Source organism: Bos javanicus, chromosome 5 (genome assembly GCF_032452875.1).
Source record: "Bos javanicus breed banteng chromosome 5, ARS-OSU_banteng_1.0, whole genome shotgun sequence".
NCBI classification, from domain to species: domain Eukaryota; kingdom Metazoa; phylum Chordata; class Mammalia; order Artiodactyla; family Bovidae; genus Bos; species Bos javanicus.
The window spans coordinates 29,037,912-29,052,126 of record NC_083872.1 but is presented as its reverse complement, the minus strand read 5'-3'; the positions used below and the strand labels follow the sequence as shown (position 1 = coordinate 29,052,126).

At 43.5% G+C, this 14,215-nt stretch overlaps 1 protein-coding gene and 1 pseudogene across 4 annotated transcripts in view; both read right to left on the bottom strand.

Annotated features, from left to right (window-relative positions):
- Window positions 1-11,327, bottom strand: part of BIN2 (bridging integrator 2) — a 37,678-nt gene extending 26,351 nt beyond the window's left edge. Inside the window, exons 1-2 of one of the 4 annotated variants that reach the window (XM_061416058.1) lie at window positions 11,169-11,327; window positions 4,272-4,352 (exon numbers count right to left, since the gene is read on the bottom strand). In XM_061416058.1, the coding sequence (XP_061272042.1) occupies window positions 4,272-4,352; window positions 11,169-11,249 (162 nt within the window). In that variant the 5' untranslated portion in view covers window positions 11,250-11,327. Of the gene's footprint in view, window positions 1-4,271; window positions 4,355-7,077; window positions 7,099-11,168 lie in introns of those variants that run through there. The other 3 variants (XM_061416057.1, XM_061416061.1, XM_061416059.1) reach the window with 3 other exon arrangements.
- Window positions 2,944-3,457, bottom strand: LOC133247369 (protein DBF4 homolog A-like; annotated as a pseudogene).
- Window positions 11,328-14,215: the final 2,888 nt, after the last annotated feature.

Genomic DNA, 14,215 nt, shown 5'->3' with positions numbered 1-14,215 from the left:
TCTTGAAGAGATCTCTAGTCTTTCCCATTCTATTGCCTTCCTCTATTTCTTTGCATTGATCACTGAGGAAGGCTTTCTTATCTCTCCTTGCTATTCTTTGGAATTCTGCATTCAAATGGGTATATCTTTCCTTTTCTCCTTTGCCTTGAGCTTCTCTTTTCTCAACTAGTTTTAAGGCCTCCCCAGACAACCATTTTGCTTTTTCGCATTTCTTTTTCTAGGGGATGGTCTTGATCACTGCCTCCTGTACAATGTCACGAACCTCCATCCATAATTCTTCAGGCACTCTATCAGATCTAATCCCTAGAATCTATTTGTCACTTCCACTGTATAATAGTAAGGGATTTGATTTAGGTCATACCTGAATGGCCTAGTGGTTTTCCCTACTTTCTTCAACTTCAGTCTGAATTTGGCAATAAGGAGTTCATGATCTGAGGCACAGTCAGCTCCCAGTCTTGTTTTTGCTGACTGTATAGAGCTTCTCCATCTTTGGCTGCAAAGAATATAATCAGTCTAATTTTGGTATTGACCATCTGGTAATGTACATGTGTAGAGTCTTCTCTTCTTATGTTGGAAGAGGGTGTTTGCTATGACCAGTGCGTTCTCTTGGCAAAACTCTGTTAGCCTTTGCTCTGCTTCATTTTGTACTCCGAGGCCAAATTTGCCTGTTACTCCAGGTATTTCTTGACTTCCTACTTTTGCATTCCAGTCCCCTATAATGAAAAGGATATCTTTTTTTTGGTGTTAGTTCTAGAAGGTCTTACAGTTCTTTACAGAACCGTTCAACTTTAGCTTCTTCAGCATCACTGGTTGGGGCATAGACTTGGATTACTGTATATTGAATGGTTTGCCTTGGAAATGAACAGAGAGTGGCCGGTAAGTACCCCCAAATTTGTAACCAGTTGGTCAAAAATTTAAGTGGCCTGGGAACTCTGGAGCTTTGTGGCTGGTGTCTGAAATGAGGTAGTTTGGTGAGGAACTATGCCCTCAACCTGTAATGTTTGGACTAACTCTGGGTATTTAGTGTCAGAATTGCATTGCAATTGGATATTCATTTAAGTTAATAATCCTTCTATTATAAAGAGAAGATCACACGCTCCAGGACTGATGTCAGAATTAAATGAGATAAATTTGAGGCCTGGTACACAGAGATAGAAAGTCAATATTTCATAGAAGAATAAATCTCTGTACACACTTCTTTTTCTATCTCCTTTTTAATAAGATGAACCACAAATTTATTCTATAATTTTTCTATAATAGGTATTCAATTCTGCAGAAAAATGCAAACAAAATATTGGTACCATTTACATTTGGTCCTATAAACAAACTTGGGGGGAGAAAGAAAACCTTAAGAATTTTTATACAAATTTATAAAAATTTCAAGAATTTGGTTTTCATCATTTCTGAAAGCTATTTATTTTTTTAAGTCTAAAAGCCACTAAATATAGAGGTTGAAAGAGAAGAGAAAAACACCGACAACAGATTATTTGAATTTCCCTCTTCCCAAATATCTAAAATATCACATATACCATTGTTTTCAGTGTAACCTGTGTAACCTAAAAATTCTGACTTCTCTTCACTAGTCTGAAGTAAGTTCAGTAGAGATTGTACTGTTGTTGTTCAGTCACTAAATCGTGTCTTGATTCGTTGCAACCCCATGGACTGCAGCAAGCCAGGCTCCTCTGTCCTCCACTATTTCCCAGAGCTTGCTCAAATTCATGAGATTGTATTTGTAAACTACAAATTCTGTTTTCTTCTTGCATAGTAAGAAGTTTAGTATTCTTATAAAACTCTGCATTTTGTTCCAGATTTTTAAAAAAATTTCTTCCGTATAATATTTTCACTCTACAGTGGATTTTACCAGATGGTAAGCTCCCTGTATTCTTGACATCACATTCACTGGATTCCTAGAACTTTGGGATGGAGCCTTTGCCTGAAATGTTAGGTGCTCCTCTGAACTAAGGTGTCGCTGGTGGTAAAGAAAAGAAAGAAAGAGAGAAAGTGAAGTCGCTCAGTTTTGTCTGACTCTCTGTAATCCCATGGACTGTAGCCTACCAGGCTCCTCCATCCATGAAATTTTCCAGAGACAAGAGTAGTACTGGAGTGGGTTGCCATTTCCTTCTCCAGGGGATCTTCCTGACTCAGGAATCAAACCCGAACCTACCTCATAATGCAGGAGACCTAAGAAATGTAGGTTCAATCCCTGGGTCAAGAAGCTCTCCTAGAGAAGTAAATGGCAATTCACTACAGTATTCTTGTCTGGAGAATCCCACGGACAAAGGAGCTTGGTGGGCTATGTCCATAGGGTCGCAAAGAGTCAGACACAACTGAGCACATATCCCTGAACTATTTACTGATAACAAATAAGAATCTCGATCAAATACAGAATGAAGGTCCTTTTCCTTCAGATCCTACGCTGGGAAGTACACAGCGTCTAACTTTTGTTTTGGTTGAAATGCAGTTTTTTCCATATTGAATTAGAAACTTGTATACATGTGTGTATCCTACACAGACAGTGATCTACCCTTAGTTCTTCATTTTCATGCATAATTAATTTCCATTCAGAAATGCCAGAATGCATTTTTGTTCATTTTTATGTGACAGTAGATATGTAAAATTTTATGTCATTTTCATAAATGGAAACTTTATTAGATGTTTTCTCATCAAGTCCTTTCAATTTAATAGAAGAAGGGTAGAGAAACACGTTCTGAAAAAAACTCAAAGTTCTGTTTGGTTATTAGGTTTCTTTACATAAGTAACTCTGGTCAAGCACCTGTACATTATTTTCCCTGATGTCTTTCTGACGCCTATGTTGCAGTTCCAGCTTTTCTTTATATTCAGACTTTTTGGGGACATTTGCACAGTTTTTATAGTCAAAACTTAGATACAATATCATCAAAACTTGATAGTGATTACTCTGGGCAAAGTTTCTGTGTTGTTCACTTACAAGATGTGCCTCATGTCATTTACCACTATAAAAGGCTTTTTGAGTCTCCTTGTTCTTGTTTTTTGTGGGCCAGTTTCTACTCTTTTCCCTACATCTCTTATAGAAGTTCTTGATTTCTTGAGTAAATACTTTGTTTTTTTCCTTTTGTTCCATGTAGTATCTTATGTCATCAGTATGAAGAATTTTTACTCCCCATGATATTTGGTAATCTATTTGAAGGAATAAAATCAGTCATTACTAGTTTTTTCAACTACTAAAAGGAGAAATCTGTACTTTTTCTTTGAAGTTAGGTAACTGAAATCTTTACTGAGAAATTCTTCAACTCACTCTCCCAGAGCTTGTCCTTTTGCAGTTTTTCAGATATAGTGACAGAAGGTAAGTCAGTGTAAAATACTTTTCCCCACTTTTCTGGTTTGTTATCAGTTTTCAGAGAATTCAAAAATGGTTGTTCTTTTTTTCATTTTTGACCTGGACTCCACCCTGGAAATGCGAATTGCTATGGATCTTCATGGCTCTTCAGTCACCTGGCACTCACATGCTGGGTCTGGAGAAGGTGTCACATCCAGCAGCTCTGGAAGCACGGCTCCCCAAGGCCCGATGACTGGCCAGGTGCCTCTCCCCATCCATAGGCCACCAAGTGTTACCCACTTTCTCTTTTTTTTAACATTACTATATACGAATTATATTTTTTCTTGTTCTAATCATATATGCACTATAGAATTTTCAGAGTTGGTTGCAGTGCCTTCTTTTCCATTTCTTAATGTAAGTTTTCTTCTTTTTTTTTTTAACGTAAGTTTTCTACATAAAATTACCCATAGCATCCAGTGAAGACAGATGCAACAGTGAGAGCAGGAGTTTTGCTGGTGAGAATGACAGGTAAAAGATGAAGGTATTATTTTAGAATAAAAGGCTTTGGTGAGGTAGATGTAATGGACAAAGAGGCAACAAGATACGGGGCCACTGTGATGAGAAGATGCTAGGGTAGAAGAGAGGCAGCCTGAGGAAAAGAATATGCCAGAAACTGAAGTGGAAGGCACTTGTTTTGCTTTTTGTCCAAGGACCTGGTGATGTCACTATACCCATCACCATGAGAAAAAAACACTCTCTGTCCCTTACGAACCAGGGTGAGCAGGAACAGGAAAGGTAATTTTCTGTGGTTCCCAGGGGAAGAATAAGCAGCAGGTAGGTCACCCTGTGGCCCTGACTCCTGGGGCTAGATGGGTTAGAAGGGATGCTTGCTGATCTGCAGAACCTGCTGTTGTTCTGCCACTCAGCCCTCACGTCTTCATTCTTCCTCCAAGCTTCCCTTTCCCATCCAGATTACCTGTTGTTGGTGGAAATTACTGGCACTTTGTTCAAACCGTTCATCTTTGGTCTCCACAGTTTTCCCCAACTTCTGCAGTACCTGGGAATATAAATCAGAGAGGTCCACACTGTTATAGTCAAGTCTCTCTTATCTGTTGGCCTCATTTGACCCTGGCTTCTGAGTCTCAGATTCAACTAAAGGGAGTACATGTATTAGCCCAACAGAATTAGAAATACAGCATGTTGCTGAAAAGTCAATTATGTTTTATGGTTCTTCTCAATTTGAGGTATTCAGCAATGTGCTAGAGTATATATAAAGCCCAGAATAAATAAGGTGTGAAATTGTTATTTAGAGTGGTTTTCTGTGGGGATGGGGGGAGACTATTATATTACAATAAGGATTAATTAGAAGAATGCAAATGTGCATGGCTAAAAACATGAGCTTTGAAGACATTTTTTCATATGGGACACCCTCTTCCAGCCATAGCAGCAGATTCCTTTAGATAGATAAAGTCAGAGAGGTGGGTAGGAGACTCTTTTCTCTGAAGACCCTTGTAGGAAAACCGAGAAGCTCTGATATTATGCATTTGAAACCTAGCTAGAAGTGAATGCTATCGATAGCTACCTCCTCTCCTCTAGGACCCAGAGAACCAGGCATCATAGTGGTCTCAGTAATGATGCAAAGGACACAGAAATGAGAAAGATACAGTTTCTCTTCTCCTAGAGGACACTCACTTATAACAAGTAAGAAAGCCCTGACTCTTCTACCTGTAACCCCCAGTTTGGAAAGAGGCACCACTATTCCCCAGGCCCAAGTCAGAATCAGGAGCTTCCCTCAACTGCTTCTCTCTCACTTCCTTCATGGAATCCCTCACCATGTCCACCTCTGGAAACCATCCCGTGTTTTCTAGTCTCACTGCCATGGCTTTAGTCCAGGGCCTCATTGTTTTTTTTGGCCTGTGACAATAGGCCTATCTTGTTGCTGCTTAAAACCTTCTAATGATTCTCCATTCATCTGCTCAACAAATGTTTTAGTTAAATGTCCATTATATATTTACAAGTTATAGTTGTACTCTAGCATATGAGTCTCTAGGATCTGACCCTTCATTAAGCCTCAGCTCTCACTATTCCTTTCTCCTACAGGTCTCTCTCTCACTCATGTTTTTAGTTTTCTAATAAGCCGTACTGTTCTTGTTGTAGATGCTATTCCCTCTTTCTGGAATGTTCTTTCTTACCTTATCATCAGGCAACTATCTAAAATGACCAAATTCATACTCTATGTTCTTTGTGACACTTAATCATATCTATTGCATCTCATTAATCAAGGTAAATCAGTCCCTCCTAAGCACTTACAACTTCTGCACCTGTATACATTTCTATTACTGTTGTTCTTTTTTTGTCACGCTGTGTGGCTTGTGGGATCTTAGTTTCCCAACCAGGGATCGAACCCAAGCTCCTTTCAGTGGAAGCATGGAGACTTAACTTGCCTGCTGATTTGCAGAACCTGCTGTTGTTCTACCATTCAGCCCTCATGCCTTCTTTCTTTCTACAAGCTTCCCTTTCCCACCCTCCAGACTACCTGTTGTTTATGGAAGTTATTGGCACTCTGTTCAAACCGTTCATCTTGGGTTGTCAGTTTTCCCTGGATCACTAGGGAATTCCTCTCTTACTGTTTTGTTATTTGCATTTATCTTTGTCTCTTTTTAAACTGTGAGCTCCTTGAGGATTGGACACTTGCCTTACTTGTTTATATTTCTCAGTATGTAGCAAATAGATACTTCATACTTACAACAGGAAGGAGAGTGAGACTGATACAGGAGGGGACCAAAAGGTAGGGCCTTGAATTTAAGATTTTGCTAGACTGGAATAAAGTAAAAAGGGTGAGGGTAGAAAGAGGATTTCAGGCGAAGACAACATCAGCAAAGTAACAGAAGTGTGCAGATTCACAGTAGTTTTCATGAAATGGTTCAGCATGACTGGTTTAGAGTGTGTTACAAGGAGTGATGTGTAAGGAAACTAGAGATTGGAGTCTCATTGTGAAGAACTCTGAATCATATGAAGGAGTGCCCAGGTCTTGGGTGTGAGGCCAGCTCTATGCAGGCTCTGACTCAGGTGTCTCCATTCTTAATCCTGGGGTTCTGGAGCTTTCTCTATGGCAGTTAAGACCAAGGTCTCTGGAGCCGAACTGAAATATGCCCGTATCTTGGCTTTTCTACTTACTGGCTATAAGCCTTTGGGCAAATCACTTAAATTCTAGAGCCTCAGTTTGTAGAACTCCCTTTCCTCCATTAAGATAATAATACCTCCTGAAGTTGTTGGGAGAATTAAATGATATTATACACATAAACTGCTTTCACAGTGGTGCCCTATGGTGAGCAGTTAATACAAATCCACTATCATCGTACTGAGTTCCACTCTATTCCCTATAAATACCTGTCTTTACTTCCTTTTCAGGGCAGCCATCTGTGTTTGTGTCTTTGTTCTGCCTCACTTAACACAGGGCCCTGGGTGTGCAGAGTCACTCATCTTCCCAAGCTCCACCCTCTCCCCTCAACCAAACACTGTCCTCTACCAGAAAGTTGCAAAACCACCTTGCTTAGTGGTAATCACAGGTCTCACTTCCTTCCTGCCAGCCCTCCCTTCCTCTGCCTGGGGCTTGGTTCTTGGCGGGGAGGTGGGTGGAGGCTGAAAGGAGAGAGGAGTCGATTCAGTCTAGAGTCTATGTGACAGGCCTAGGAGCAGACCAACATCCCCAAACCTCAAAAGGCTCAGGGCAAAAAAGCTTGGAGGGTGTGGGAGTGTGTTTGTTGAAGGAATACGCCCACCTTCAATTCTGAAACTGAAAAGAGAGCATGATCACCATGAAAACATAACCCAGTGTCTTGGGGCCAAAGTATCTGTTGTCTTAAGCAATAGGGCCGTGTCTCAGGGCACTTAAACTATGCTGTAGATGTTCCTCCTCAACGTGAGTTCCTTGAGGAAGGGTGATGTATGGTGCTCCAAAAATGTCTGTTTAAAGAATTAATAATTTTACCTTTGGGTCACTTACTAATGAAAGACCATATAATGCTAATCCCTAAAGTCCTGCACTGAGAATTCTGCCCCAATTTGCCTGGCCTTGCAGCTAAGAAGTTGGAATACAGATATTTAAGGAGAAAAGACCAGGGACAAGAAAAAAAATAAACGTGGCAAAATGTTAACACTTGGTGAAATAGGTGAAGAATATTGCAATGTTCATTCACCTATTTTACCTTTTATGTAAGTTGAGTTACAGGTATAAAGCTTAAAAAAAAAAAAAAAAAGCCACTGCAGACATGTTTGGTAGCTGTAGTTCCTCACTATGACCCCTCCCTATAATCATTTATTATATTTTATTCTGTCAATTGGAGTAATCTGAAGAGGCCTTGGACATTAGATATTATGGAATCCTTATTGTCAAGATATATTCTAAAGTAGGCTCTCCTTTATCCCCTCATATATTTTCCAGCTTTTTCTCCCACCAATCCCTGAGCTCCAGCTCAGCAGCATTTCTCCCTAGTTTGCCTAAAAGGATTTCCAGATTCTATGCTTTGCTCATGTTGGCATTCCTCAGCTGGAATGCTCTCTCACCACTTGCCTGAGGAATTATTAATCAGACATAATTCCTATCTCAATTCAGCCTTCACTACAAAACCCTGTTCTGTTCTCAAGTCTTCTGAATTCCCATGGATTTATCTCTCAGGTCACTTATTTTAATTAAAACAAAAACAAAAACACCTAGATTGTAAGCTTCTAGCAGGCAAGAATGCTTCTTACTCAACTCATCTCTAAGTTCCAGAGATGAGTTGTCCAGCCCATATCGTGGACAAAGGGATTTTTCTGTAAATATTGCTGACTGAACCCTCACAAGTTGCCTGAAAGTCAACAGAGAAAAAGACCAACAGAGGAGTGGTAAACAGTGAATGCCCTTTCTCAGGGGAGATGTGAGAGGCCTGCCACAGAGAAATCACCAACAGATGGTGAAAGCATCCGTGTGAAATGTGAAGATGTGGCATACTGTAAAAACACAGTAAAGCCAGACTCATCTTGAATCTGAGAAGGAACTGGAAAATAAAACAAGACGATGCTTCATCGCCACCAGTTTAACAGTCACCAGACCTTCACTCACAGCTTTACTCCTGCAAGAACATCAGCAGGAAGTGGGCCAGCACAGCAGGAAGTGGGGAGACACAGATGTTAGAGTGGTTTTTCAGGAACCTTATAGAGAGCAGCCTGAGATCGGGATCCTAAGGCAGGACACCTGAGTTTCAGTGATAATTCTGCCACTTGCCAATCTCTTTTGAGCCTTATTTCCTCATTTCTAAATTTGGGATACTAACACAAAGCTTAAAGCGTTGAAAAGATGAAGTGAGATCATATCACGAGAATGTGGGCTCCATAAAGGGAGAGATCATGGCCTTCTTATATTCCTGTGCTTTGTCTAGAGCAGGCACTTGATGTTTGACACATTAGTTGTTACATATTACAGTCAACCACATATAGTAAAATTGCAGTGTCCCAGGGAATCCTTTCTTTTGACTGTAAATTTCTCCGTCTTTATTTTGCCTTCAGTAACTTCCCAAGACTCAAAAACTCTGACAGGCTGAGCTGAACTCTTTCTCCTAACCCAGGTCATTTCCATCCTATCCAGACAACACCCACTGCCTCTAGGGTACCAGCTGTACTGCTTGAAGTTCAATGTCTGCTTGCCTTTGTGTCTAAATCTGGGTTCAGAGTATCTCCTTGTTTTCTGCAACAGCCTGGGACTTTCTCAGGGCAGATTCAAGTTTGTTTCTCTCTCTGCCTTCTAGGGGCTCAGATTAAGAACAGGGTGTATCTGGGCAGTTGGGAAATATTTGACTCTGAGGTTCAAGGAGCCCTCTCCCCTTCTCACTTCAGTGTCCTTACCAAATTGAGTCTCCAAATCACTGAACATCAACTGCATTTTACAGATGCAGAATCTGAAGCCTAGAGCAGAGCTGTTATTTACCTGAGGCTTCAAGTTCATGCTTTTAAAAAAGAGAGAGAAATTTTAACCAAGGGCATAGTGATGGGGCTTCCTAGGTGGCACTACTGGTAAAGAACACACCTGCCAATGCAGGAGACCTAAGAGATGCAAGTTCGATCCCTGGATCAGGAAGACCTGCTGGAGGAGGGCATGGAACCCACTCCAGTATTCTTGCCTGGAGAATCCCAGAGGAGTCTGGCAGGCTACGTCCATAGGGTAGCAAAGACATGACTAAAGTGGCTTAGCACGCATGCATACATAATATTGATAGGTTGGATGATGACAGAAGGTGAGAGAAGGAGGTAAAACATAACTATTGTCCACAAATATTTGGCCTTTGGCGATTTCTTTTTGTTTTTCCATCCCATAAGAGTAACCAGCCTTCTCTTCTCTAGTACCTCCTTTTCCTCCACAATGACTTCTAACTAGACCTTTCCATAGGCTTTGTAACCTTTGGAGAGATTGAAACCATGATCAAGGTGAAGTTAGGTTAAGGTGAAGTAACAAAATCTAGCCACACAAAAATCTTTCCCTTTTCCTCTGCTCTTTAACATGACCCAGCTTCCTCAGACAAAGACAGGGGAAACACACACACATATTCCCCCTACCCTTCCATTGTGAGCCTCTTAAAGATAAAGACTAAATCTATATTCCATCAATTCTCCATTAATAATCCCACTTTGGAGAGCTGGTTGCCTTTAATCTTCCCAGCACCCAAGCTAGTGCTCTGCTTTTATTTAAATTCTTAAGCATATGGTGTTCATTCAAATGCTTCTAAGACCATGAAGTCTTAGAAAACCAAGATTCTCACTCAGGTTCTGGTTATCTCTCTCCTTCCCATTCTCCTTCTAGCCTATTCATTTCTCCTTACCATCTTACCTATCAGGGTGTTGATGGGTGGAGAGCAGGGATTCAGATCAGAAGCAAAGAAAATATTCTGGACATATAGAAACAAAAATGCCAGTGAAATGTGTGGAGAAATGGTCACACCATCTAGGTAAGTGGGCAAGGTACAGATAGACAGACAGTCTACCTCGAGGGAGCCCTGCTGTGCTTAGTCACTCAGTCTCAATCCTGTCGGACTCTTTGCGACCCCATGGACTGCAGCCCGCCAGGCTCCTCTGTCCATGGGGATTTTCCAGGCAAGAATATTGGAGTGGGTTGCCATGCCCTCCCTCCAGGGGATCTTCCCAACCCAGGTCTCCCGCACAGCAGGGGGATTCTTTACCGTCTGAGCCATCAGGGAAGCCCAACGGAGCAGGGCCACTCAAAGCTAATTCAGGACACAGTGCAAAAAACAGTGCTCCTTGCGCACCCCGAACCAAGTACTCTCCAACGCCAAACGGAGGCACAGGAAGCAGATATGAGTTTCTGCTTATGTCAGCTAAAGCAATAGCCTGCGACCAGGCGGGGTCAGGCATGGAGAGAATCCGTCAGAATTACTCCAGTCCTCGTGGACTCCAGGTCCCACCTAACGGGTGGTAGTCGTTGCCAGCCCAGCTGGTGAGTGCTGTCTTATGTGGGAAATGACCCTCTTTGAACCTCCAGTTTCATCATCTGTGAAAAATACCACTCTCGCTGGGTGGCGAGGACAAAATTTGCTACAGAGCAGTCACCAACGTTTAGTTCCTTTCTTTTCCCTTTTCTCGGTCAGCTTGGGCGTTGTTTAGGTTCCAAGAGAGACAGACGGTGGGAACTGTCTCTCAGCTTCCCCCATCCCTGTCCAAGACGGGCGAGGCTCTCTGCCTTCTCTCAAATCTGCTGTTTTCTTGGGAACCCCTGCTCGCCTTTCCCGAGGTCAGCCTTTGTGTCCAGCCAGGTCTCCCGCCCCGAGCACCCCGCACACCCTGCGGCCGCGTCGGGCCTCAGCCTCGGCTCCCAGCCTCCTACCTTCTCTTGGGCTCTGCTGAACTTCTTCTGCACCTGCTTGGCGAAGAGGCCGGCAGCGCCGCCCGCCCGGCCCTCGGCCATCCTGCCAACTCCCCCGGGGGCGGCCTGCCCTGGCCCGGCGCCCTGTGGTTTTCTCGAGGCCCCCAGAGGAGGAAGTGCGTTCCCGTCATGCCTCGCATCCGGCCAGGCGGGCCTCGCGCAGGTCACCCCGCCCCGTTGCCGCCTGGGAATCACCCTGGACCGCCTGAGGCCCTGGGCCCCGCGGATGCAGCCGGAAACATGCGCAACACAGGCCCAGGGCTGTGGCCTAGCCCACGCGAGGCCCAGCTGGCCGCTCCCCTGCGCTCTCCCTGGAGGCCCAGGGCGTGGGCGAGGGGCCCGCGGAGACTTGTGGGGCTCAGGCTTGTTGGGTCTGTTCCCAGGAGGCCGGAGACGCAGGTCTGCCTTCCGGCGGTGCTTCCTCCCGGCCAGCTTCAAACCCTCTACCCCTGAGGTAGAGGAACACCAGCAGCCTCTACCCCTGAGGTAGAGGAACACCAGCCGCAAAGAGTTTTCAAATCTGGGCCAAGACAATGTTCCCTGAGAGCTAACCAGCTGTAACGATCAGCAGGGGAAAATAACCGGAACAGGAGGATAGAAATTTTTGTTATTTCCACTCAGTGAGAGTGTTGAATGGGGTGTTTATGGATAAGTGTGCAGGAGCAGCGTACTCCAGTATTCTTGCCTGGGAAATCCCATGGACAGAGGAGCCTGGTGGGATACGGTTCATGGAGAGACAGAGACAGGACTTAGTGACTAAACAACAACTGGATGACCACATAAAATGGACTTTCTGCTTCAGGGTGGAGTTTTTAAAGATGGAAGCCCTCTACTGGAGAGGTTGGCTCTGTCAACCGGGCCAAAAAAAAAGCACAATCTAAAAGTTGAGAATTATGTTTTATTTAGCAGACAAAACTGAGGACTTAAGCCTGGGACGCAGCCTCTCAGCTCTGAGAAACTGCTCAGAAGAGGTAAGGGAAGAGCCAACAGGTAATCATCAAAAGATTATAGTTAATTAAAGAAAACCAAGTATCTCAAGTTAAGGACCCACTCCAGTGTTCTTGCGTGGAGAATCCCAGGGATGACGGAGCCTGGTGGGCTGCCATCTATAGGGTCGCACAGAGTCGGACACGACTGAAGCAACTTAGCAAGTTAAGGAATTTGGTACTTTTCTATTTGGGGGATGATGCACAAGTCTGGGCTCACTGAAATCATTCCTTGGATATGTACCTCAACTATGTGGAGCCAGTATCCTGCACTTTCTCATCCCGAGTCTCCTCAGGGTACAACAATGCGTGGTGGCTGCAGTGGCTGATGGCCTGAGGGCCAGCATCCTATCTCTCTCCTGAGCTCTCGGGGCTCACCATGGAGAGGATGGGGCTGTAATGTGATGACTTGATGGCTGCAACATCCTTTGTTTACTGATATGTCAGGCAACATTTTTTCACTCATGACTCTAAACCTAAACTGGTAGGAGGGGTAGGTTGAGCAGAGGACAGGACTCCAAATCTGGACTTGAAAGAGAGGAGCAGCTGAGCTAGAAGTAGAAATGAAGATGCTTAGAAAGGGAGAGGACCTTATAGAAAAAAGGCCAAAGAGTTGGATATGGAAGCCTGTGCTGGGCATGGGGAGCAAATTTTTCTAGCTGGAGGAACTAGTATAGTGTACTAGATGGAGGCAGAAAATACATTGTGTAAATTGGGATGGGACTGCTGAGATTATAACAGTTGCTTCTCTAGGTCGGTTTCCAAATGGAAGTTGCTTCCTGACCTGATTGAGAAGATAGCTGGAAATTAGGACACTAGGTTTGGAGGAACCATTTACTCAAGGATTTTGCAAGTAAAATTCCCCAAAAGGAGGAAAGGAGGTCAAGATAAACTTCCTAAGGACTGGGGAAGGAAGCTGAACGCCTGAGACAAAATCAGAAGGCCTTCTTTGTTATCATTTTCCAGATCACTCCCCCAAACAGCCATATTGCACTCAGAATCAACCATGTGACAGGCATTGCTGGGTGATGGGAAGCCAAGAATGAATGTTTTAAAAGTGATTCTTGACTTAAAAATGCTTAAAGTCTGGAAGTGGAGATAGGTTGTTAATCAGATGATTTTAGAGATGGATACAAAAATTTCGGGTAATAGGTCATTAGGGTTTATTCTGTTATAATGCTAGCTGTGGGGATGATCTAGAAGGGGCACAGTGAAGAAATGGAAGGACAAAGTGGGGGGAAGTGGGAGGACAATGGTGCTGTGGGAGCACTGAGAGAGATGGTGATCACCACAGATGTGTCAGTAGCAGAAGGAGGCCAATACCTGGGTCATTCTCTGGAATTCACAGCATCCTCAGTAATGCAGCCCAGCCACTGCTTCCTAAAAAACCCTCTTCAGTGCCAAACCCTTGGGAACTGAAATTGATAGTCACCAAATCATGAAGTATTAGAGCAGGACAAATCTTTGGAAAGTACCTAGGTTGAGAATCGGAGTAACAGAAAGGGTGACTTGCCCAAGGTTATCCAGTTCCTCTGGCAGGCTACAGTGCATAGCGTCGCACAGAGTCAGACACAACTGAAGCGACTTGGCACAAGCACACACACCCAGTTTGTTGGTAGTAGAAAAGAGATGGGAATACAGGTGTCCTGTCAAGCCCAGCTTCTTTAAAAAAAAAAATATTTAAGTAATTGATTTATCTGGCTGCAAGAGGTCTTAGTTGTGGCATGCAGGATCTTTTAGTTGCTGCATGGGAACTCTTTTTTCTTTTTCATGTGAACTCTTGTTAATAGTGGTATGTGGGATCTAGTTCCCTGACCAGAGACTGAACCCAGGCCCCCTGCATTGGGAGCATAACGTCTTAGCCACTGGACCACCAGGGAAATCCCTTGCCCAGCTTCTTTTGCTGTACAAACTGTTCTAGAAGACTCTGCTGACCAAAGTAGCCTATAAATTGTGAGACCAGTCTTGGACAGTTTCCTCTAATGTAATGTTAACTCTCCAGATCCCTCTTGTCTGATCCTC